Raw genomic sequence first — 25,090 nt, 5'->3', positions numbered from 1 at the left:
TACAAAGCATTGTTTTTTGCATTAAAAGCAATAGTACTGATTTATGTAAGTAAAGAAAAATAATGGTACAAAGAACCCTGGTCATTGTTTTGCAGCAGTGACAGAGCAAACTGGTATCAGAGTGCCAGCTGATCTCATGCTGCTAAAGATAAGGATAGCAGGATGATCTCCTTTGTCAGTAAACATCTTTCTATTGCCTGGACATGTAATGTTCCAGCTGGTGATCAATATCTTCCATTTATATTATCCTTTAATTATAGCAGATGAACTTTGAGCTAGCCATGAATGAGTCTGTGATTCCATAGGATGTTCCAGTGATGACACAGGCAGAAAGAACTTAAGATCAGGTTGTCACTGGAAGATTTAAGTAGTGTGAAGGCCAAGCGTCATCATCACCTTTACCATCTTTTTATTATTTCTTAGATTAGATATGAATTCAGTAAACTGAAGGATGCACTGCAATCAGTATAAAGTAGCATATTTCTTTGGGAATTTGCAGCAAGCCATAAGAGGCTTTTTATGACGTAATAGCGCTTCCCACAGGTGGCTGAATTGGCTACTGACTACTCAGAATATTTAAAAGCATTTTAAAGGTTTGTGCTATAAATTCAAGCAATTAAGTTTCCCTTATTTTCATTGTTAACCACCCAGGCTGCTCAAACATTTTATCAGGCATTTTAAGCATCCTAAAATAATACATAGATAAAACAGAGCATAAAAGAAACTTAGGAGGGAAATATTCAGTCACTGGCTGGATTGCATAGTTAACTGGATAAACTTATCTGGCTAACTTTGGAGGAATATTCAATGATACAGCCATATTATTAAATATAGACAGCTATCAAGATAGCCGGTTAAGTTTATCTGGCTATCTTTAGCTCGGGCGGTTATATCACTAGGTAGGGTGAGGCGGCTGCCTCAGGCTGCAAAATTTTGAGGCAGCTAAAAGTGCCTCCTCAAAACAACTGTTCCGCAGCCACCTCGTCCTTTATCCAGCTAGAAAATGCCCACAGCAGAAAACACACCAGCAGCGCATGTTTGTGACATATTTGTGGGGCTCCTCAGCCCCAATGGTATGTTTTTTTCCCTGCGGGCATTTTTCTAGCTAGTGTGTTTATGGCGTTAGCGAAAATTTGATGTGCTTATGGGGCTCCCAGCCTCATGAGCAGGAAGAAAGCAGCAGTAGAGGCAACAACGGCACAAATTTATAATGTGCACGCAGGGCTTCTGGCCCTGCGAGCATGAACGCAGAGGCAGCAGAGGTGCAGATTTATGACGTACCCGCAGAGGGGAGGAGGGTATCCTAGGCCCTATGGGAAGAAGAAAACAGCGGAAGCAGCTGAAATTATGAGGAGTCAGTGGAGATCCCACAGCCCGCATGCAGAAAGACAACCCCTGGCAGGCGCTGGAGTATGACGAGAAAAAAAGAGACCCGGTAGGTAGAGTGCAAGGGAAGGGAAAATAGGGGTGTGAATGAGAGGAGATGGCAAGGGAGGGGAGTGTTTAAGTAAAAGAGAAGACAGAAGGTAAAGGGGGTAAGTGAGAAGGGGGAGAAGGAAGAGAAGGAAGGCAAAGGGGATTGAGTGAGAAGAAAGGGGAGGCAGAGGGAACATGGGAGTGAATATGCATATATGTGAGCATGTGTGTGTGAGAGAACTTGTGAGTGTGAGCATGCATGAGAGCATGTGAGAATGTGAGCATGAGTGTGGGTAAGCTTGTGTATGTGAGTGAGCGTGCATGTGAGAGCATGTGTGTGTTTGTGAGAGTGAGCATATGAGTGTGAGCGAGCATGTGTGTATGTGAGAATGAGCATGTGTGTTAGACAGTGTGTGTATATGAGAGAGAGTGGACAAGGTCTGTGGGTAGCTCCCCATTCCCCCACTAAACCAGGACAATTTCAGAGTGACTGGAAATCAAAAGTTCCCAGGTATGGAAAGCTGGATTTTTTTTTATCCCTTTTACTTTCAGTTATTATTGGATGTTATTTGATGTATCTGCTATTTTTACATATTATTTTGTTTTTTGGGAAATTTGGAAATGTTTATATGAATTTAATTTTAGAATGTTATTCTATTCATCAGCTGTCTTGAAATAATTTTTTTTATTAGTATGGATTTACTATTATGACTGTTTTATATTTCCTGATTTTATTATTTTATGAGTAGTGATGATGTTTCTGTTTTTCATTGTTGCACTGCATACAGAGTCTGGTTTTTACCGATTTCCAGTTCAGTTTTTGTCTGCACATTTCTGTTTGTACTTTATTGTCACTTGATGCTGAATTTGGTGATGGCCTATCTGTGTTCTGGTGTGTAATAGAAGTAAGGTATTTTGCTATTGTATAGTTTCTGTGTAGGGATCTATAAAAGCCTATCTTGTTCTATTTTCTTAATAGAGGATGTATTGGTATTTTAGAGCGTGGTGTAATATTTGCAATGTTGTACTTTCATGGGTAGGATTTTTACTGTTTGACAGTTAGTGCAGTTTTGATATCGGAGGTTTACTATATTGTAATTGTAGTTCAGTTTATTCATGTATTTTTGAGGGCTAAGCTCAAACCCAACACACTGTACAATACACCTAATACCATATGGGCTCCAAGTGTCTTTTTTGCAGGGTTTTCTCACTGACATCACAGCATTGCATGTAAATATTGTTGTTAAGTGATATTTTTACATCAGAAGACTGTACTTTGAATGTAGTTAAATCACAAGCAGACTGTGATACATTGCAGGAGGACCTTGCAAGACTTGAAGATTGGGCATCCAAATGGCAGATGAAATTTAATGTGGACAAGTGCAAGGTGTTGCATATAGGGAAAAATAACCGTTGCTGTAGTTACACGATGTTAGGTTCCATATTAGGAGCTACCACCCAGGAAAAAGATCTAGGCATCATAGTGGATAATACTTTAAAAGCGTCGGCTCAGTGTGCTGCAGCAGTCAAAAAAGCAAACAGAATGTTAGGAATTATTAGGAAGGGAATGGTTAATAAAACGGAAAATGTCATAATGCATCTATATCGCTCCATAGTGAGACCACACCTTGAATACTGTGTACAATTCTGGTCGCCACATCTCAAAAAAGATATAGTTGCGATGGAGAAGGTGCAGAGAAGGGCAACCAAAATGATAAAGGGGATGGAACAGCTTCCCTATGAGGATAGGCTGAAGAGATTAGGGCTGTTCAGCTTGGAGAAGAGACGGCTGAGGGGGGATATGATAGAGGTCTTTAAGATCATGAGAGGTCTTGAACGAGTAAATGTGACTCGGTTATTTTCACTTTCGAATAATAGAAGGACTAGGGGGCATTCCATGAAGTTAGCAAGTAGCACATTTAAGACTAATCGGAGAAAATTCTTTTTCACTCAGCGCACAATAAAGCTCTGGAATTTGTTGCCAGAGGATGTGGTTAGTGCAGTTAGTGTAGCTGGGTTCAAAAAAGGTTTGGATAAGTTCTTGGAGGAGAAGTCCATTAATGGCTATTAATCAATTTTACTTAGGGAATAGCCACTGCTATTAATTGCATCAGTAGCATGGGATCTTCTTAGTGTTTGGGTAATTGCCAGGTTCTTGTGGCCTGGTTTTGGCCTCTGTTGGAAACAGGATGCTGGGCTTGATGGACCCTTGGTCTGACCCAGCATGGCAATTTCTTATGTTCTTTTTATGTAAATCTGTTATTCATGCATAAATTTAGTTGTGTGTGTGATGAGAGCTGGAGGAATGGGGACGTGTAAGGGTATAAGGTTCGCCAAGCACCTAATACCCTTGCACTGGCCCTGAAAGAGTGTGCCATGCATAAACCTTTCACATTCATTCATCTTTCACTTCCCCAGGGTGCAAATACTCGGGAAGGATGGGGAAGCAGATAGTGTGGCAGGATTGCTAGCTTCTTAGAAATATCACTGACACTCTTATCTGCCACATCTCTGGGAACTCTGACCCCTGCTTGCCCACTTCCCCAGCATTTCAAATCTTTGAGAGGGCTAGACTCCAAGGGGGACACCACCTCCTTGCCATCTCAGTAATTTGCCCTGTGCCACACCTCAGGGAACGAGAGGGAGGGGAGCACCATTTCTTCCCTCGCCTCAGGCAGCAGATTGCCTTGAGTCTCCCCTGATCTTTAGGACTACTCTATGACACAACTAGAGTTAGCTGGCTAACTTAACGGCACCTCGGATCACTCCTGCATAAACCAGATACATTTTAGTTGGATAATGAGTTATCCGACTAAACTTTAGCCAGATAAGTGGGGGGAGGGGGGCAATATTGAAAAGTCATCACTTAGACAACTTGTAAGTTATCTGGCTAAATATTGAACCCTTAGTGAGATTTATTCAGTTCCCCTTAGCCGGATAAGTTCCAACAGATCTGGTTAAGTGACTGTGTTTGAATATCTGCCTACATTCAGCGGCCACCACTTAGCCATGTAACTACTTATCCGGCTAAGTATTGGATAGGCCTGGAGCGTAATTGGGGGGAGCTACTTATCTGGCTAACTTAGCCATATAAGAAGTGATATTGACTTATCTGGCTAAGTTAGCCAGATAAATTAGACCTGCTATTGAGCAGGTCTAAAGTTAGCCAGATAACGACAGCTAATGACATTGATCGACCTGTCAGACACACCACTCTCATTCCCAAGTTAAAATGTGTGTTCAGCCTGTGTTGAACACACATTTTACACTCCATGTGCTTTATTTAAAGTCTTGATGCATTTGCATATCATTAGCTTACTGCATTGGGAGTTTTAAAAAAAATGTTAATCTGGCATTAAAAATCTGCAATGAAATTCAGCACATAGTTTCTTAATGCCCAGAATACTGCATCGGCCTGTAAGTGTTTGGGACAAGGCCATGGCACCTCAGGTTGTGGCATCTGTATTAAGATGAACAGTTCAGGCCCAGAAGATTAGGCTTCTTACCTAACTTGCTGAGAAGCAGAAGCCCTGCCCCTCAAAGCTAGCACTGAAGGCTCAACTTGAAGACCACAGAGTCACATTCACCATTGGTTATGGCCGCATAGAAGAGGCCTCAATCTCTTTTGCTCCTCAAAAGGAAGAAAGGCCTAGAACAGGGGTAACCAACTCCAGTCCTCAAGAGCCACAAACAAGCCAGATTTTCAAGATACCTATAATTAATATGCATGAGATATAGCTGCATACAATGGGGGTAGTGCATGCAAATCTATCTTATGCATATTCATTGTGCATATCTTGAAAACCAGGCCTGTCTGTGACTCTCGAGGACTGGAGTAGGCCACCCCTGGCTTAGAAGCCAAGATACGTTTCATTCTTCCTATCTGAGCTGAGACCAAGGGCTCTGGGAGCTTGAATCTGGAGCCAGAGTGGGACACTGCCAAACATTGATCAATGGCTCTAAACCATTGATACGTGTCATGTTCTGCTCTGAGATTATAGAGACACATGGCTCCACCTTGTACACAGTATCTATGTCTGGAGATCAACTCTGCCTCATGAGCTCAGAGCCTGAAGCTTCAGTCTCAAGGGGTCCAATCCAAAGCGTTCATCCCTGACCTCAAAAGAGCTGTGGAGGATGTCCTCTCCACTTCAAAGCTGACCCTGATGTTGCCTTCAGTATTCATCAAGGTAGAGCTAGATATGGCATGCAAGTCAAAGTTCCAGTATTGGAGATTTCAATACCACTTGGTTTTTCAAGTGACTCTTGTTGCCTCTCCTTTGAATATAAGACTTGACATACTGGGTCAAACCAAAGGTCCATCAAGCTCAGTATCCTGTTTCCAAAAGTGACCAATCCAGATCACAAGTACCTGGCAGGATCCCGAGGGGTAGTTAGATTTCATGTTGCTTATCCCTAGAGATAAGCAGTAGATTTCTGCAACTCTTTCTTAATAGTGGTTTGCGGACTTTTCCTCCAGGAGCTTGTTCACATCTTTTTAAATGCAGCTACATTAATAATAATTTTCACCACATCCTTTGGCAATGAATTCAAGAGTTTAATTATGTGTTGAGTAAGAATCATTCCATCCCCTTTATCATTCTGGTTGCCCTTCTCTGTACCTTTTCTAATTTTGCTCTATCTTTTTTGCGATGTGGTGACCAGAACTGCACACATGTCAAAGCTGATGAAAGTTCAGAGCCTCAAGCCTCTCTTGGCACCATCTGTGCCAAGACAGAGTTGAACAGGTTTGGAGCAAGAACCTCCTCCTACCATTTGACACCACTTGGTCCCAACACCTAAAGAAATAACTTTCAGGCCACAGAGGTCTTCAGCTCCAGGGTCAACTAATTCATAGAGATTGGTTCAGCATGTTCTGTTTGAGCTGGAGTCTGTCTATAACCCTATTTGTTTGTCATAGGAGTTATGTTCCAAAGAGGAATTTGCCCCTGTCCTTCCATTAGGTTCTTTCTGCTACAGGCAGGGTCAGGTTTCCCTCTGAAGACCTGTTCTTTCCAGATTTTTTTTTAGAAGACAGCTAAGACCATGCTTTTTTAATTACAGGTTGAGGGCGTGCCAGGGGTACCTCTTTTTGGCCTCTTCAAGCAGCTGGATGCCCCTAAGTAGTTGGTGCAGCACCCATCCACTCTGTTTCAAGATGTACAGAAGAGAATGTGGAAGCTCCCAAACCCCCATAACACATTACATCCTGTTGTTAAGAGGTGGACACAAAGTATCATGTCCAGGAAGCTGAGGTATTTGACAGGCTCCAGTTAACATATCAGTGTGTTAGTCAAAATCACCTTAAAAAGGGCCAGGAAGGCAAGAACTTACGTCTCAGTGCTCCTGTGACATGATTCTCAAACTTTGTACTAGGGATGTGAATTGTTTTTTGACGATTTAAAATATCGTCCGATATATTTTAAATCATCAAAAATCTTTAGGGCCACGATACAATACCAATTCCCCCGATTTATCGTCAAAAAATCGTAAATCGGGGGAAGGGGGAGGGCAGGAAAACCGGCACACTAAAACCCCCTAAAACCCACCCCCGACCCTTTAAATTAAATCCCCCACCCTCCCGAACCCCCCCCAAATGCCTTAAATTACCTGGGGGTCCAGCGGCGGTCCGGAACGGCAGCGGTCCGGAACGGCCTCCTGCAATTGAATTGTGTTGTCTTCAGCCGGCGCCATTTTTCAAAATGGCGGCGCAAAATGGCGGCGGCCATAGACCAACACGATTCGACTGCAGGAGGTCGTTCCGGACCCCCGCTGGACTTTTGGCAAGTCTTGTGGGGGTCAGGAGGCCCCCCAAGCTGGCCAAAAGTCCCTGGGGGTCCAGCGGGGGTCCGGAAAACGATCTCCTGCCGCGAATCGTTTTCCGTACGGAAAATGGCGCCGGCAGGAGATCGACTGCAGGAGGTCGTTCAGCGGCGGTCCGGAACCCCCGCTGAACGACCTCCTGCAGTCGATCTCCTGCCGGCGCCATTTTCCGTACGGAAAACGATTCGCGGCAGGAGATCGTTTTCCGGACCCCCGCTGGACCCCCAGGGACTTTTGGCCAGCTTGGGGGGACCTCCTGACCCCCACAAGACTTGCCAAAAGTCCAGCGGGGGTCCGGAACGACCTCCTGCAATCGAATCGTGTTGGTCTATGGCCGCCGCCATTTTGCGCCGCCATTTTGAAAAATGGCGCCGGCTGAAGACAACACAATTCAATTGCAGGAGGCCGTTCCGGACCGCTGCCGTTCCGGACCGCCGCTGGACCCCCAGGTAATTTAAGGCATTTGGGGGGGGGGTTCGGGAGGGTGGGGGATTTAATTTAAAGGGTCGGGGGTGGGTTTTAGGGGGTTTTAGTGTGCCGGCTCACGATTTTCACGATTTTCACGATACTTCAAACACCCAAACGGCAACAATACGATTCCCTCCCCCTCCCAGCCGAAATCGATCGTTAAGACGATCGAGGACACGATTCACATCTCTACTTTGTACCTTTTGAAGAGAAAGTATTATCATCCTACCAGATCTACATGATACAATAATATCACACTTTCCTGACAGGTTCCCAGGATTTCTTCCAGTTTCTCCCTTAATAGAAACAGGCAGAATTCTGTCACTTATTCAAGATTGGTGAAGTGAGCCAAAAGCATCTGATCTGAATGTCTTATGATGATTATGAAACATCATGAAGAATCTTTATGAAGGCATTTGATGTCTGCAGACTCCCATGGTTGTAGGCTTCAGGGATGACTTGCAGAAAGGTTTACTGATGTCTTGCAGTGTTGGTAATCACATTTGGAATAAGGTCAAAGAACTTATGAAAAACCATCGTTGTATGCTTCAGTCCCTTTCCATTGCCACTTTCAAATTACCTTCCAAATCTCAGAAGTTCCACAGTAGTTTGCCTTTGACGTAGTTATTTCTTCAGGAAAAATGCTTCCTAGGCCTCGCTCGCCCTAGACAGCAGGGCTCAAGATCTTACCATCATGAGTAAATGAGCTTTAAACTCCATATGGATACATAAGTCAAATCCAGAGCAGGTAGCCATTGTTCTGGTCTCTGCTCCAAAGGAGCTTGCTTGGGGGAGGGGGCCTAAGGTTTTTCATAAAGCATTGGCCCATTATACCCTTGAATAGCTGGGTCTTCTGGATAGTAAGGGATAGTTACAGATTATATTTATTGAAAATCTCTCCAAAACACCCACCCTAAAGAGCATTAAGGCTTACTCAACACCAGAGCCTATTCTGGTCAGTAATCTCCTTCCTTTTGCAGGCCAGAGCATTCAAAGGTGTCTCACAGAGGAAAGAGGGTGGGGAGTTTACTCCATTTATTTTCTAGTTGCTAAATATATTAGTGGATACCATTCCATTTTAGACCTAAAGGTCTAAACATATACCGCAGGCTCCCTAATTCCTCTTCTAAACAAAGGAGACTGGCTGTGTTCCCTGGTTTTGCAGGTGGCATACGCCCCTTAGTGGTACATCTAATTTATTATAGGAAAACAATACCTCTAATACTACATTCTGCCATTTGACCTAACCTTAATACGGCAGGTTTTCAAAAATGTCTTTCAAAGAATACAAAAAGGAAATCTGTATGGTTCTAAGAGGTGTCTGAAAATTGTGATGTTTCCAGTCTATCCTTGGGCTGATATGTGGTTGTAGTAGTCAGAACACAGCTTATGCTTTAGCAGATAGTTCACCTCTGCAGGAAACTCAAATGTTGAAACATTCAAAATTTAACTTCCAATATTATATGTCACTCCCTAGGGGTGGGTGCGGTTCCTCAATGTAAAGGTGAGTTAAATTCCCCAATCCAAGTTAGTGTTCAGTTTTCTAGTCAAACCTGTGAGAAGTCAGTCTTTCACAGTATAGTTCATATTAATCCACAGTCCTTAGGCTGGCTTTGTGAAGAAAAGTTAGCTTTCTCAGCACAGATTAATTCACAGTTCTCTGGCTAGCTTTGTGTGGACAGACCCAATAGGAATCTGCCCTCTTGCACCACCCTTTTGTGGCTCAGGGTTCTTTAATTTTCTTACTTCTCTGGATTAATTCAGAAGCTTCTACCTCTTTCTCATTTTTGAGTCATCATTAAATCACAGGGAAATAAGCCACAGCCACCCACAGCAAGACAATGTTTCTAAGCATGTCAATATCCTACAGGAATCTGACCTTAAGTGCTGCCTGACTCGTCAGTTATTTGGGCTTCTCCATACTCAGACAAGGTCCTCTGTCTCCATAAGTTCTTTCTCTTCTCTGGTACATAGAAGTATTGGTTCCAGTGATTTGGACTCCTCCATTCCTGTGCCTGTGGGTGGAAACTCCATCTCTTCCTCCTCCTCAGTCCCTCTTATCTGAGCAGGCTCCTCAGGTACTCTACTTTCCCTATCCTGCATAGAACTGCCCCTGACACCCTATTCCACTCTGGCTCTAAGACTCTAGAGGGTGGAACCCACTGATCTGGTTCCTCCCTCTTAAGGTTTCCCACCTTTCTGTTAACCCTCTGCCTAACTCACCCTTTTATCTTGATAAACTTCTCCACCTTTCCTTATACCCTGCACCATTTAGGGGAGCTGGGGCAAATCATCACAAAATATAAAAGTGAAAAGATCAGCAAGCAAAGGATCTTAAAAAGAGGAACACGGGAAAGAATTTCTGATACAGCTGAGGCAAGAAAAGAAACCAGGATGGCAATGTGAGGTCCCGATAGACAGTTCTCATCTCCTTCCGTTAGGGACCTCTGTGGGCTTTGGGGACTAGCTGGTCAATCCTCCCAGCCCCTTTGCCTGTATTTGCTGCTGGTGGCCATCTTGTTTCTTGTGGACACATACATATTCCAGGCTTCCAGTCAGGAGATTGCAGCATTTGGTTCTCATTCTCCAACCTCTATTTGGAGTTGTCTTTCCTGAGTTCCATATGCTTCGTTGACTCCAGGATATTCTTTGCTGCTTTGGATCTCCTAATTCATCTCATCTAGTTTTCAGTTTCTACTGTTCGCAAGGGCTTCCAACTGTGTTCCTGTTTAATCATGATTTTGGGCCTACCATCTAAGCATGGGGGGCACCAGCATCCCAAGGGCTCAATTTAAAGGGAAGGTGGTCACTGCAGGCAGAAGATGCTAAGCCACTGTGCCAGTTGGAATCCATCAGACTCACCTTGCCAGATTACAAGCCACTCCTAGCCATATGGTCACATTTTCAGCTGACTATGCCATGACAGGCAAAAGCATGAGTAGAAGAAATGATTTCTAATGAGGTAAAGTAAGGTAACAACTTTTTTCAGGTATGTCAGAGAAAGGAAGAAGAGCAGTGGTGATTTTGTAGGATTGAAAGAAATGTATGAGAGAGATGAAGAAAAAGCAGAAATGCTAAACAAATACTTCCATTAAGTATTCAGTAAAGAGGACCTTGGAGAAGGATCACTACTGGTTCATAAGGGTACATAAGAGAGTGGGATAGATATGGCATTTATGGAACAGTGCATTTAGAACTAGCAAAAGTGAAAGTGGACAAATCCATGGGGCCAGATCCAAGAGTACTAACGGACTGATACAGTAAAACCTGCGGGAGAGCCGGCGCTCCGAGGCGAGCGCCCGCTCTCCCAACACGCGCCCAGGCCACTCTCCTGGGCATGCAATCAAGTATTTAAATGAGGGCCCGCAGTAAAAAGAGGTGCTAGGGACACTAGCGCATCCCTAGCGCCTCCTTTTTGACAGGAGCGGCGGCTGTCAGCGGGTTTGACAGCTGACGCTCAATTTTTCTGGCGTCGGTTCTCGAGCCCGCTGACAGCCACGTGTTTGGAAAACAGACGCCGGCATAATTGAGCATCCGTCTTCCGACCCGCGGGCCACGGGCACATTTGAAATTTTTTTTTTTAATTTAAAATTTTTTTTTATTTTTGGGGTCTCCGACTTAATATCGCTATGATATTAAGTTGGAGGGTGTACAGAAAAGCAGTTTTTTCTACTTTTCTACTTCCCGGTGCAGGCAGAAATTAAAATGTGCGGCTTGGCTGCACATTTTACTTTCTGTATCGCGCGGGAATAACTAATAGGGCCATCAATATGCATTTGCATGTTGCGGGTGCTATTAGTTTCGGGGAGGGGGGGGGTTGGTGTGTTTTCGACGCGCTATTTTTAACCCCTTATACAGTAAGGGGTAATAGCGTGTCGAAAACGCATGGCCAAACGCGGGCTAACAGTGCGCTCCACCGTATCAGCCTGTAAGTGAGTTCAGAGAGGTTCTGGTGGTTCCGTTGAAGGATCTGTTCAATAGATCCTTGGAAATAGGAAGTGGGCTCCAAAATTGGAGAAGAGGAACTATGGTCCCTCTTTACAGAAGTGATAACTGCAAGGAGGTTGAAAATTGCAGGCTACTACACATGGTGGGAAAATTAATGCTGAAGGAAACGATAGTGAACTATCTACAATCCAAGGTTTGGAGGAACCAAGGCAGCATGGTTTTACAGAGAAAGATCATGTCACATGAATCTGATGGATTTTTTTCAACTGGATGACTTGAGAATGAGATCAAGAGTATGTGCTAGATGTGATTTACTTGGATTTTAGGAAAGCTTTTAATAATGTCCCACATACTGTCATGAATAACATGAGCAACCAGGAAATGAGTCCCAAAGTGGTGGACTGGATTAGAAATTGGTTGACTGATAGGGTAGTGGTAAATTAAAGTCGTTCTGAGGAGAGAGGAGTGATTAGTGGAGTGCCTCAGGGTCTTGTTCTAGGGCCTGTTCTTTTCAATATCTTTGTGAGCGTTATTGCAGCAGAGTTAGAAGGAAAAATTTTATCTTTTTGTGGATATCACAAAAATCTGCAAAAGAGTGGGTACTCCGGAGAACATAAGAAGAACATAAGAATATGCCATACTGAGTCAGACCAAGGGTCCATCAAGCCCAGCATCCTGTTTCCAACAGTGGCCAATCCAGGCCATAAGAACCTGGCAAGTACCCAAAAACTAAGTCTATTCCATGTTACCGTTGCTAGAAATAGCAGTGACTATTTTCTAAGTCAACTTAATTAATAGCAAGTAATGGACTTCTCCTCCAAGAACTTATCCAATCCTTTTTTAAACACAGCTATACTAACTGCACTAACCACATCCTCTGGCAACAAATTCCAGAGTTTAATTGTGCGTTGAGTAAAAAAAACTTTCTCCGATTAGTTTTAAATGTGCTACATGCTAACTTCATGGAGTGCCCCCTAGTGTTTCTGTTATCCGAAAGAGTAAATAACCGATTCACATCTACCCATTCTAGACCTCTCATGATTTTAAACACCTCTATCATATCCCCCCTCAGCCGTCTCCTCTCCAAGCTGAAAAGTCCTAACCTCTTTAGTCTTTCCTCATAGTGGAGCTGTTCCATTGCCCTTATCATTTTGGTAGCCCTTCTCTGTACCTTCTCCATCGCAATTATATCTTTTTTGAGATGCGGCGACCAGAATTGTACACAGTATTCAAGGTGCGGTCTCACCATGGAGCGATACAGAGGCATTATGACATTGTCCGTTTTATTCACCATTCCCGTTCTAATAATTCCCAACATTCTGTTTGCTTTTTTGACTGCCGCAGCACACTGAACCGACGATTTCATAGTGTTATCCACTATGACGCCTAGATCTCTTTCTTGGGTTGTAGCACCCAATATGGAACCTAACATTGTGTAACTATAGCATGGATTATTTTTCCCTATATGCATCACTTTGCACTTATCCACATTAAATTTCATCTGCCATTTTGATGCCCAATTTTCCAGTCTCACAAGGTCTTCCTGCAATTTATCACAATCTGCTTCTGATTTAACTACTCTGAACAATTTTGTATCATCTGCAGATTTGATTATCTCACTCGTCGTATTTCTTTCCAGATCATTGATAAATATATTGAAAAGTAAGGGTCCCAATACAGATCCCTGAGGAACTCCACTGCCCACTCCCTTCCACTGAGAAAATTGTCCATTTAATCCTACTCTCTGTTTCCTGTCTTTTAGCCAGTTTGCAATCCAGGAAAGGACATCGCCACCTATTCAATGACTTTTTACTTTTCCTAGAAGCCTCTAGGAAAGCCTCTTTGTCAAATGCCTTCTGAAAATCCAAGTATACTACATCTACCGGTTCACCTTTATCCACATGTTTATTAACTCCTTCAAAAACGTGAAGCAGATTTGTGAGGCAAGACTTGCCTTGGGTAAAGCCATGCTGACTTTGTTCCATTAAACCATGTCTTTCTATATGTTCTGTGATTTTGATGTTTAGAACACTTTCCACTATTTTTCCTGGCACTGAAGTCAGGCTAACCGGTCTGTAGTTTCCTGGATCGCCCCTGGAGCCCTTTTTAAATATTGGGGTTACATTAGCTATCCTCCAGTCTTCAGGTACAATGGATGATTTTAATGATAGGTTACAAATTTTTACTAATAGGTCTGAAATTTCATTTTTATGTTCCTTCAGAACTGTGGGGTGTATACCATCTGGTCCAGGTGATTTACTACTCTTCAGTTTGAGGGCTAAATATCGGACAAGGCCAATAGCCAGTAAGGAATCATAAGGGAAGGGAGTTTGAAGAAAAAGTGCAAGTGAGCATGAAACCATTAAAGATAAACCGGGTAAGGTTTGTGTAAAGCATTGGATTGCCATGGCAATACCAATAGTCTGAAAGTACCATAAACGAAAGGAATTTGGAAATAAACTCAAAAACAGCAGAGCAGGCGAGGAACTGCCCAAAGGTAGCAAGAGTGGCTTGGAGCAGCAACAGCAGCAGGGCCCATTTAGGTGAAGTCAGGAACTGAACGATATCAGTCACAGGCCCTATCCTTGGAATGCAATGTCTGAACACATATGTCTAATATCAGATACGAAGATATTCAAAAAGATGCTAAAGGCATGGCTTTTTAGACTCACATTTGAATAAATAGCCTAAATAAGCACATGGGTTTCAAGATAATTGACAGTTCATTTTAGTAAACTTTATTGTATTTCATTTTATTTAAATTTTTATTTTAAGCATTTTTATTTACATTTTTAGTTTATGCATTTAATGATTTTTAATTAAGGTGGTATTTTTAAGTTATATAATTAGCTGTTTTAAATTGTACATTTGAGTCTTTGTCAACAATTATGAATGTTTTAGCTGTAAGCCACTGTGATCATTTGAACAGCAGTAGATAAATACATTAAATAAGTGAAATAAATAAAATCACAAACAGTAGGTGCAGAGTAATTCAGCAAGAAGAATGGTAGGAAGGTCCACAAGATATACAGTGAGGGCTAAGGCAGGAAGAAAAATGACACTAAAAGGAGCAAAGCAGCTCCAGGAGTGTCATGAAGGGCCCAAGGGTCCATGAGTGGTGTATGAAGTGTGCAAAGCATTGACTTGCCAGATCAAGATCAAAAGTCAGCAAGTACCATAAGGAAGGAACATCGAAGACAGCAAGCAGAGGTGAAACCACACAAAGGTATCAAGAGTGGCTTAGAGCAGAAGTAGCTGCAGCAGTGGTGCTAGATATTAAAATCACAATCAGTATTTACATTGCAGCACAGCAAGAAGAGAGTCACTGCTTAGCAAGCACAGTTAGAGTGCATGCTAGTGGTGCACACTGTCTACTGTTTGGCTATGCCAATGTAATGTACTAACAGTATGTGCAAAAATGTCTTTCACATGCTCTGTATATATGCTGATTCCTTGTGCACACACAAAATCTGAGGCAGAGAAGAAACAGCAAGGCTTAGGCTGGTATTCACTGTAGTTTGTCTCTGATTTTAATAGTATGTGCGATTAGAAAACAAAATAGAAGCATACAGAGTGAAATAGAAAGACAGAGTAACATCAAAACCTCCAAGGTGTACAGTATAGGGCTTCACAAATATCACAGAGGCATTAAAATCTCCACGCTATAGAATGCAGTGTATACAAACAGCACATATTTATTAAAACATCTAAGGTATAGAGTGCAGGGTAATGCAAACAGCTCAGAGGCATCAAAACCCTGTAGGCATAAAATGTGGAGAATCACAAACAGCACAGAAACATCAAAACTCTCAAGGCATAGAGTGTGGGGAATTGTAAACAGCATAGAGGCATCAAAACCCCCAAGACAGCATGAAAGGGGTAAAAGGAACCAACAATAGTGATATGAACAACCCAAGGCAGTGAAGGCAGCACCAACAGTTGCATGAATATCCCCAAATGAACCGTAGAGTGGCAAAATGGTACCTGTAGTGGCAGGTGTTCTTCAAGACACCATGAGAGTCAGGAGCAGGTGAGACAGTAACAGTGGCAGACTTAGACAGCAAGGTGAGAACAAGAAGAGTGTAGGGTAGGAGAAGAAGTTTGTATATATATATATATATATATATATATTTGTTTTTTACATTTTACTCTGGGGAAAAAGCACCCTATCATAAGCAAGAAAGAAGCAGGGATCCTAGAGGGATACAACAAAACAGTAAGGTAAAGAACTAGAAAAGAGGTAGACTTGGAGGAGAAACTTCTAATTTACTTTTTTATATTTTATTTTGGGGCAAAACATCCCAGTATAACCAAGAAGGAAGTAAGGAGGGAGAACTAAGCTGGAATCCAAGTGGAAAAGACAGAGGTATCAAAACCTCCAAGGTATAGTGTCAGAGGCATGGCAAGTAGGCAAAGTGGTAGCAAGATCCCCAAATGTAGCGTCAAAGTCATGGTAATTATTAACAGTTGCTGCAGGACCCCCAAGATACAGCATCAGGAGCAGGCAGCTAGACAGTTGCTTCAGACCCCCAGGGTGTAGCATCAGGAACAGGGCAGTAAGACAGTGTGAAAGCAATATCCTCAAGATGTAGCATCAGGAGCAGCAAGTCCCCTAAGGTATTTTCAGCCATCCTGCCATTCACATGGAAATTGTGGGAAACCCAGCAAAGGCAGATTGATTTTCAAAAAGACCAACATTTCCATCAATTCCGATGCCCAACTTGAACGATGAGGGCTCATGATGTCACCTGTTGTTGAAAATACATTTCTGCTGGTTAGTGGGTAGAAATATAATGCTAAGTCACCTTGGCCAGGCCTGGCCAGACCTCAGACTTGTGTGCCCAATATACCAGTGGATCCATGATCATATTCTCTATGGGCTCTGTCAGCTTGTCAGATTTCTGCTGGAGGTCTCCTTCGCTGGGGTAGTGTGAGAGTCTCTGTTGCCAGCTGCTTTAGCTATGGCCTGCATCAGGAGTGACACTTCTGTGGGGGCAACATGGCTGTGAGGTATTGAGGTAGGGGAGGAAGTGGTAGCTGACAGGATGCTGTTCATGCTCACACTACTTTCGGATTGGCACCCTTTCCTGCGCTGCATCCCCACTGCACCTCTGTCTCTGGTTCTCCTGTTCATGCAACCTGTGTGCCAGTATCTTTCATGTACGTGAGCTGCTAGGACCAGAGGGTAAGATTCCCTTTCACCCATGGATTAAAAACTGAGGCAGGCATGTAAGTATTGTTTTCTATCAGAGTTTTCAGTCTTTCTTGCACCTACTTCTGCACGGAGTTCACAAACTGCAATACCTCTGCTTTCATTTCTTCTTGCTCATGGAAATCCTCGAACTTTTCCTCCAGAATATTTACTATGGGGATGACTCCACCAAAGGTAGCACTTCTGGAACACAGATCCTCCCTAGCATGCTTGAAGGGTTTCAGGACTTGTATCAGCTGCCTCATCACTACCCAAACATGATGCACTTGGGGCAATCCATACCTATCTCTGTTTCAGAGACCAGTCATGAAGGGGTGTCTGCTGCTCTACTAGTCTCTGTAGCATTATATAGGTGGAATTCCAAGTGGATGCCAACATCTTGAAAGAGCAGCTTATGAGGCATCCCATATTCTTCCTGCTTCTCATGGAAAAGCTGCCAACCCTTCATGCAATGATGAAAATGCCCCGCTATTTGCTTGTACATTCAGGTACTTCAGGACTGTTATCCGGTGTTTTTAGGCTCCAGTCCCAGGGCATCCTTCACTGCCAGGTGCAACAAATTATGCAAAGCAATGGATGTTAGCTCCCATTTTCCACTTCCTTTATCATATTTGCTCCACTGTCTGTCTAAAAACAAAACCTGCCTTAACACTTCTGTCTTTCCGGTCAAGCTGCCAGCTCTCCAGCATCATTCTTAGAATATTGCATGAGATATGGGTGGTATATCCATCACCTCGATTTGCTGCTCAGCTCACCTATACCTTGATGCTTGGTCCCACCTTCCCTGCCTCAACCAGCTCCATCATTGTACCGTTAAGGAGATGTAGCTGTATGTAGCATTCTGGCTGATCCAGATGTTGCTGGTGAAATGAATGCTAATCCCCTCTGCTTTAGCCAGCTGTGCCTGCATGCAACTACAGCACTAATTGTACAGGATGGGGATAACCTGCCTACTGGAGGGAACTTTTTAATTGGGGGCTAAGAGATGCAGCAGATGCTTAAAGCCAAGGTTCTCCACTATCTGCAGGGAATGGGCATTTCCCCAATGCATTTTGGCACTACTTTGGAAGCTGCTGCTTGCTTCTTCCCCAGGACAGTAATACAGATCACATCCTATTTTCTCCATGGTGGTTTGCTCCTGCAGATGCTTGGCAGGGGGTTGCTCACCTGCCACCTGACTGCTGGAAGGGGCCATGTGATTAGCTTAGGGAAAAGTCTTCCCCTTTTAACCTTTTTGCTACTGCTTCTGCTTTGAGTGGCAGAGGGGATCCCTGGGCTAGTATGGCTGCCTTTCCCTGATGTCAATGCTAGCAGGTGGTGTTTTTGTAGGTAATTTTAAATACCAGCATTTGTTCCTTGACTGAGGTCCTTACTACTGTGAAAATACTAAACAAAATGTGGGTCCTCCCTCACTTTAAATTCCTTCACGATCTTCTTTCTGCATCCTTGGGGCTGCTACTGGCACTGGAATTGAGGTTGAGGGTAGATTGTGAGGAAAAAAGGTAGAGGCATCTCTCATGTTCTCTACATGTACTGTCTGCTCTTCCTGGGGGTTGCTGTCAACACTATCTGTATCATCTACTTCCCCCACCTTCTCACTGGAGGCTAAGCTACTGACTAGAGTTCCGAAATTCTTTTTGGCTACTAGCTCTTTGATATATTCCTATTCAGGGATTCTGAGACATGGTACTTCCTCAGAATCAGTTTTTAGAAATATATAGTTTCCATTACCTCAGAAGCAGTAATCATGGAGGAATGTGCTACTGGTTTGGGGTTTGGCATTTCTGCTGCCCCTGTCCTTGCCCCTACCCTGCTAATGCTAGCCTTAGTTTGCTGTCCTGCCTTTTGCCTCTGCTCCAAAGCAAGAGGAAGAGGAACAGGCAGGAATGGCACATGCTCTTCCAATTTTAATTTCTTATGGCTTGAGCTAGCTTCCGCTCCTAACTTTCTGCAGCTAAAAAAGCTACCATTCCCTCCTCTCCCCTTTTCTATCAGTGACATAGAATTGAAAATGACTACTAGGAGTTTTGATGTCACAATATACTTTATTGATACTGTTCTTCTCACGAGTACCACTCCAGTATTGACTGAGTATCTTTCTGATGCACACAATCAAGTTAACAGGCTTGGTTCACTTCAGTGCTTAGCAAGCACTACCAACTTGCCAAAGAGAGTTAGCATCTTGCTAGTGGCACAAACACAATCTCTTTCTTTCTAGGGTTGTCCTTACACTGTGCATGTGTGTGTGCACTACTGACTGACTCCTTTTTGCACATACAAAAAATATTTCAGAAAGAACATAAACAGAAGGCTGACAAGACTTTGCTTCTCTTCACTGCAGTCAGCAGAAAACCAGTACAGTACACTGTGCAGAATCAGACAGAAAAAAATTAGTGTTCATTACTTTTCTGTCTCCTGTCCACTACCCTGCTCCAGTGAACAGTCATAAAGCAGTGCTTCTGTCTCTCTGTCATATTGAGAGCACTGTGATTGCAGCAGTGAAGATAGGAAAAAGCCCTTTGCCAATGCCAAAATTCTTCTTCTTTTTTAAAGCTTCTCTTTGACTCTAAAAGAGCTTCTGAAAAGACAGCGTTTCTCTTTGAAATACAACAGAGAAGATGTAGTTTTTTGCACATGCTCAGACATTTTAGTGGAAGGATGTCAGAACCACTTGATCTAGATTCTAGCTATAGGCTAGTTTAAAAAACAGCTTCAACTTGATTTGTCTGCTACATCACACAAGCAATGATTTGTTGTTATAGTTACTAATCTCACTGCAGCACTTTTTAATGAGCCATAGACTTGAATAGGAAACATGAACGAATGAAATGAAAAATTTCATTTAAATTCATGAGCACCCTTCATTCAATTCAGGGGGTCTATAAACGAAACAAAAATGTTCTCATTTATTGCATTTTACCCATTCATTTCAAACAAATGCACATCCCTAATGTGACACTAAATTTATGTGTTGAGAAATAAAGCTATCACATTCACCAATGGTTTCATTTGGATTCAGAATATTTGAAAAAAAATACTGTTGTAAAGAAAGTAGGGTGCACAGTTTCATTTATTTTGAGGTTACTGGAAAGTGTATTTTTCACTGCTGTGTCTGGCAAGAATCCTTGAGGGACCAGTGCCCTTTGTGCCATAGGAACTAAACTAAAAGATGCTGTCTTAATTACAAGCAAATATTTTTCTGACTAAATGGAATCAGGTTTGTTTGTAAAACCTCATTGAACCATTCGGTCCTGTAGAACACTTTACTGCTCTGTTTGAAATGACTGTTCTTTCCTGTTAAAAACTGCGGTTTGCAGCCGAGAATGAACAGTTACTTAAACAAGCTTTGGGTTTTGTTCACTGCAATTGTCAAAAACATGTGGTGTAGCTTATGTCCATGACTTTCTTGGGGCCAGTGTGATTGCCTTCCAGATTACCTCCTCCTAAACTAGTAGGTCTCAGCTCTAGTTAATCATTGTCCTCTGAATGGGTCCAGATTTCAGAGTATCCTGGGCCTGCAGATTATCTGGTTTTTGAATCACACGTGTGCAGATATATCTTAAGCATTTTCGTTATTATTCTGACAACTAGACTTGTCTCGGGAGGGGGGGGTGCTTGAGAACTGGAGCAGAGAACCCCTGTGTAAGACATTGGAATCACCATCTCCCCTTTTGATGGCAGTCTTAGTTGAAAGTTTGAGAGGAAAGTTGGAGATTTTTTCTGAGTTATGTTTTGGGCCTACCTCAAGCCTAGGAAGCCATCTGAGAACCTCCAGCATAGGTCTGGGCATTTATGCTGTTCTTTCCCTTCAGAGGTACAGAATGCGTCCAGGGAATAATTTGGGATTTTGGATAATTTGCTTGGTAGGAGCCCTGCTGAACTCCCTGGGCCTTTCCAAGACACAAGGACTGGAGAACCCGGTGTTGAAGACACCCAAGGTTAGGGATGGACCTGCCCATATGAGGTGGTGACCCACTGCAAGCGGTTATGTACTTTTTGGGGACAGAAGAAAGTTTATTTCCAAGATCTGGGAGGAAGTGTTTTCTGCCCCCTTCCAACTCATGAGTGGACCGGTGAAACATGCAGTTCCATCAATGATTCTTTCCACCAGGAATCCCATCAAAATTCAGAACATCTAACTGTGAGTAAGGACAACTGTGAGAGGACACTCATTCGGAGTCTTCACAAAAACCTGGGGAGAGAGAGATAAATTCACTCTCTGTGCAGAGACAGATTTTTGCCATCTGGGAAAGGTTTCCTGCCCTCAGCTTAATCCAGGAGGGTGGCTGGATTCCCAGCCTTGCTAAGAGACTCTTGCACAGATCGAGGTCCATAGAATTGTAAAATCAAGAGAGAGAAAGAGAAAGAACTGTGCAGCTGGAGATTCATAATTATTGTGCCACTAATTCAGAGCTGTTTGCAGTAAAGTATTACTTTAGGACACTAACCCAGTGGTCCCTGTGTTTTCACCCAGCACACAGTGTCTAGGAATTCACCTCACCCAAGGAATTCAATAGAGGAAGTCAGTCGCCCCACACTGGGACCTGACAGGACTTCTTTCTTCCCTCAATCGGAAGAATCCTCGCCTTGGGATGTAAGGGAGATAGAAGAGCTAGCCAGGGTCCCTGCCCCAAAGAGTTATAAATTCTTTTATGGCCTCACCCGTGCTGGACTTGCACACTGGAGTGGGGTTAACAGTGGTATTTTGAAAATCAATCAGGGCCCAGAGCGAGTTAAGTTGGCCATGCATGATCTTTTATGCATACTGAGAAGAGGCAGTCCAGGGGGGAGGAGCTGAACCGGGGTGGTGACTTAACAGACATTTTTTTATTAAAAAAAAAAACCAAACTGTACATGTAAGTTAACCCAAACAACTTCCACTCTCAATAGAGGAGGTGTAACTTTCTGCAGGTGTGTGTGTGGGCATACTCTGGTACTTCTGCACACAATTTTAAAGCACATTTTTGTGTATGATTTGAAAATTCAAGGCTCAGACTTTACCCTCATGCACAGATTTATAAAATTACCCTCAAGAAGTATTTTATTTTATAAATAGTATCAGCACTTAAGTAAAATATTTAAACATAGAAAAGGAAATCTTTTTTCCCTTCATTGGCATTAGGATACCGAAGGGAAGGAAATGTGATTTTATAATTGTGATCCTCTTTATTCCCCCTTTTCTTACAACGTTTTATAATATTCTTAATGTAGTGTCTTGTGTGCTAGTGTTTCCTATGCAAATATATGAAGGGAGAAAAATTCTTATTAAATATTTAGTTTATCTAATGCCTATTATTAGTTGGACTAGAGCCCTGCTCACCAGCAGATGGAAAGTCACTTAAAAGCATTATTGAGTTCAAGCTTGTTTTTTGTTTCTTTCTACCCTGCTGCTTGCATGGAAGCATTTAAAACTATTTCAGCTGTTTTTCTGTTAATGTTTAGATGGTGATACTCACCTCGGCACTGACCCAAGACGAGCAAAACAGCAAGCGAATGTGAAGATGACCGAGAGCTCGCCTCGCAGCGGCAAAGTGGATAACCTGACAGAGGCAGCGAGCCCTGGGGTCGCTGCAGGGAAGGCCCACATGGAGGAGCAACGCCCATGTGCAGAGTCAATACGGGAGGGTGACACCCAGTTCACGGAGGCAGTGGGCAGGCCTTGCTCAGACTGCTTATGCGCCGGGGATGCCAGGAAAGCTGATCATTGCTTGCAGCCCGGAGCAACCCAGCCCGGGGAAGATGGGGCAGAAGTAACCAGAGCGATCTCTGCGGAGCCGAAGGAGGACGATCCCGAGGAGCCGATGGTGGACAGGCTCCTTTTAACGGACCTCGAGCACGCAGTCCCCGATCTGAACGCGAAAGGGGTTTTACGAGCTGAGGGGAACTGCGATGATTCAGTCGCGGCGGCGGAAAGCCAGCTAGGAAATATCGTACTAGGACTGCTGCAGCCACCCGGGCTTGGAGATGGCAAGGAGGGGGGATCCGTGCAGGGCGGCACCGATGCCAGCACCTGTTCCACGGCGCCGGATGAAAATACTGTAAAGACGACGGAAAACACACGTGCTTTGCCTTCCAGCATATGCAGGGAAGAAACGCACGAGGAGATGCAAAATGAAGCGACTGAAGATTTCTTCATCTACCTCTTAAATGGTAGCCTAAAGGACTCCGGAGACCTACTCACAAACTTGGAACAGAGTGATTTTGACACTCAGACTGATGAAGAAGCCTCTTACAGTCCAGGAGAATCTGCACTAGAAGACAGCCCAGTGTCGCTTGATGAACTGGCAAAGAGGATAGAAGTGGAAGAGGTAAGAACTACCAGAAAGTCTGTTTTGTTTTGGGGGTTTTTTTTTGTGGGGGGAGGGGGAGTTTCATGAGCAAGTCCTGCACATCTGTTTGCATTAAATGATATGGTTTGACTTGCATATTTACATTTCTTGAAATATTTGTGCCAGAGGCAGATGTTAGGCGTAACCCTTTTTGTTTTCCTTTTGAAAGCATGGCGCTTAGATTTTAGTACTGCACATTGTTAATGTTATCTTATATTTCTATACCACTTTCCTTGGGCAAAGTCCAACCCACAGCGGACTACAAAGCATGACAATAATACATAACATAAAACATCATAAAAGGCAGCTTTTTGATTCCACTCCTCTTTACAAAACTGTTCCAGCTCTGTTCAAATAACTGAATTGAGATTTTATTTAACCCTATAGGAATTAGCAAGGCTGCTTGAATTTGTATCTAGCTTAATATAGTTGTGACCTGCACGCTGGAGTAATTTTGAAAGTGATTCTCTATGTAAAACAGTGGCCTTTTACAAAATTGCCCATCTGATATGCAGGTAAACTTCAGCACGTATGTCATATTCACATGTAAGTTTACTGGGACTGAGCAGAGGCATTCTTGGGGGAAGAGTTGCAGTGGCGTTAAGATTTACACACCTGCTTGATAAAATACAACTGTATGCACTTAAATTTTCAGGAAATGTTTGTGCCCGCCAAATAGCAGGTGAAACTTGTGCAGGTAGATTTGGTGAGATCATTTTCAAAGCAGACTTATAAACATAAATCCACTTTGAAACTTGGTGTGGCTCATGCACGTATTTGTGGCATATGTTGTGAGGGATGTTTGAAAGTGACCTCCCTGTTTGCTGTGTATATTATTACAGTTCCTGTTTAATGCCCTGAAAAATGTGACTATCACAAGAGACGAGAAGCTGTATGACCCCACTTCAGTTGCCTTGAACATGCTGCTACAATCCTGTTGCCTTGCAGAAGGGTTATTTGGTGTAAATGTATTTTGAGGTAGACCATGGTATTCTGCGAAGTTGTTACTCAAGTTTTGTCAGTGCTCTTGATGTATTTGTTTACTCCTTTAGTGCACACCATAATATGGTTGAGCTGCTAATGACTTTGGATTTTATGCTGCTATCTTAAGATGCTACTTTCCGATGACTGTATGCTGGCATTCTAATTTATTGTACCCTGCTTTGGGTGAAATTTTATTCAAAAAAGCGGGTCATAAATCCAAATAATAAAATAAATGTCTAATGAAGACCAACTAGCTTGTTGGAGAAGTAGGTTTATTAAACTCATAGTTTTAAATGACTGTACACATAGTTGTATGCTAAAGTTATGCACCCTAGTCAAATTGTGTTTCCATGAATTTCTGAGGAGGTCATTTTCAAAGGAGTTACATGTGTAAATGTAACATACTACCGTAGCAATTTTAAAAAGCCATTTATGCAAGTAAAGTGCACTTACACTACTACTACTACTATACTATTACTACTACTACTACTACTTAAAATTTCTATTGCGCTAAACAACATTCGCAGCGCTGTACAAATCCACAAAAAAACAGTCCCTGTTCAATAGAGCTTACTCAATCTAATAAGACAAACATACAGGACAAGAGACTTGGGGCATTTCATAAAGCAAGGCAATTGTTAAAATAGAAAAGAAAGTTAGCTAATGAGGATAAAAGCAGACAATCAGGACTCAGGTAAAGTGCATTTACACATGTAAAACCCAATCTTAAGCATTTGAAATCTTTTTAAAATCAGGCCTTTAGTGAACAGAAGCTGACACAACCTTTACAAGTTAAATATGACATCTTTGTGTAAATTTTAATGCATAATTATTATTTGCAGTTTTGTTTACAACTTCAAAATACAAAAACAGTGAATGTGGCACATGAAAAAATTATGCAATGTTTGAC

At 42.8% G+C, this 25,090-nt stretch overlaps 1 protein-coding gene across 1 annotated transcript in view; it reads left to right on the top strand.

Annotated features, from left to right (window-relative positions):
• The window catches only part of CNST (consortin, connexin sorting protein), a gene marked incomplete in the record, with an annotated part of 278,963 nt that overhangs the window by 173,005 nt on the left and 80,868 nt on the right, over positions 1-25,090 (top strand). Inside the window, 1 exon segment of the mRNA XM_029593949.1 lies at positions 22,310-23,175. Coding sequence (XP_029449809.1) covers positions 22,310-23,175 — 866 coding nt within the window.

Source organism: Rhinatrema bivittatum, chromosome 3 (genome assembly GCF_901001135.1).
Source record: "Rhinatrema bivittatum chromosome 3, aRhiBiv1.1, whole genome shotgun sequence".
Taxonomy (NCBI): Eukaryota; Metazoa; Chordata; class Amphibia; order Gymnophiona; family Rhinatrematidae; genus Rhinatrema; species Rhinatrema bivittatum.
This window is presented reverse-complemented; position numbering and strand designations above follow the sequence as displayed.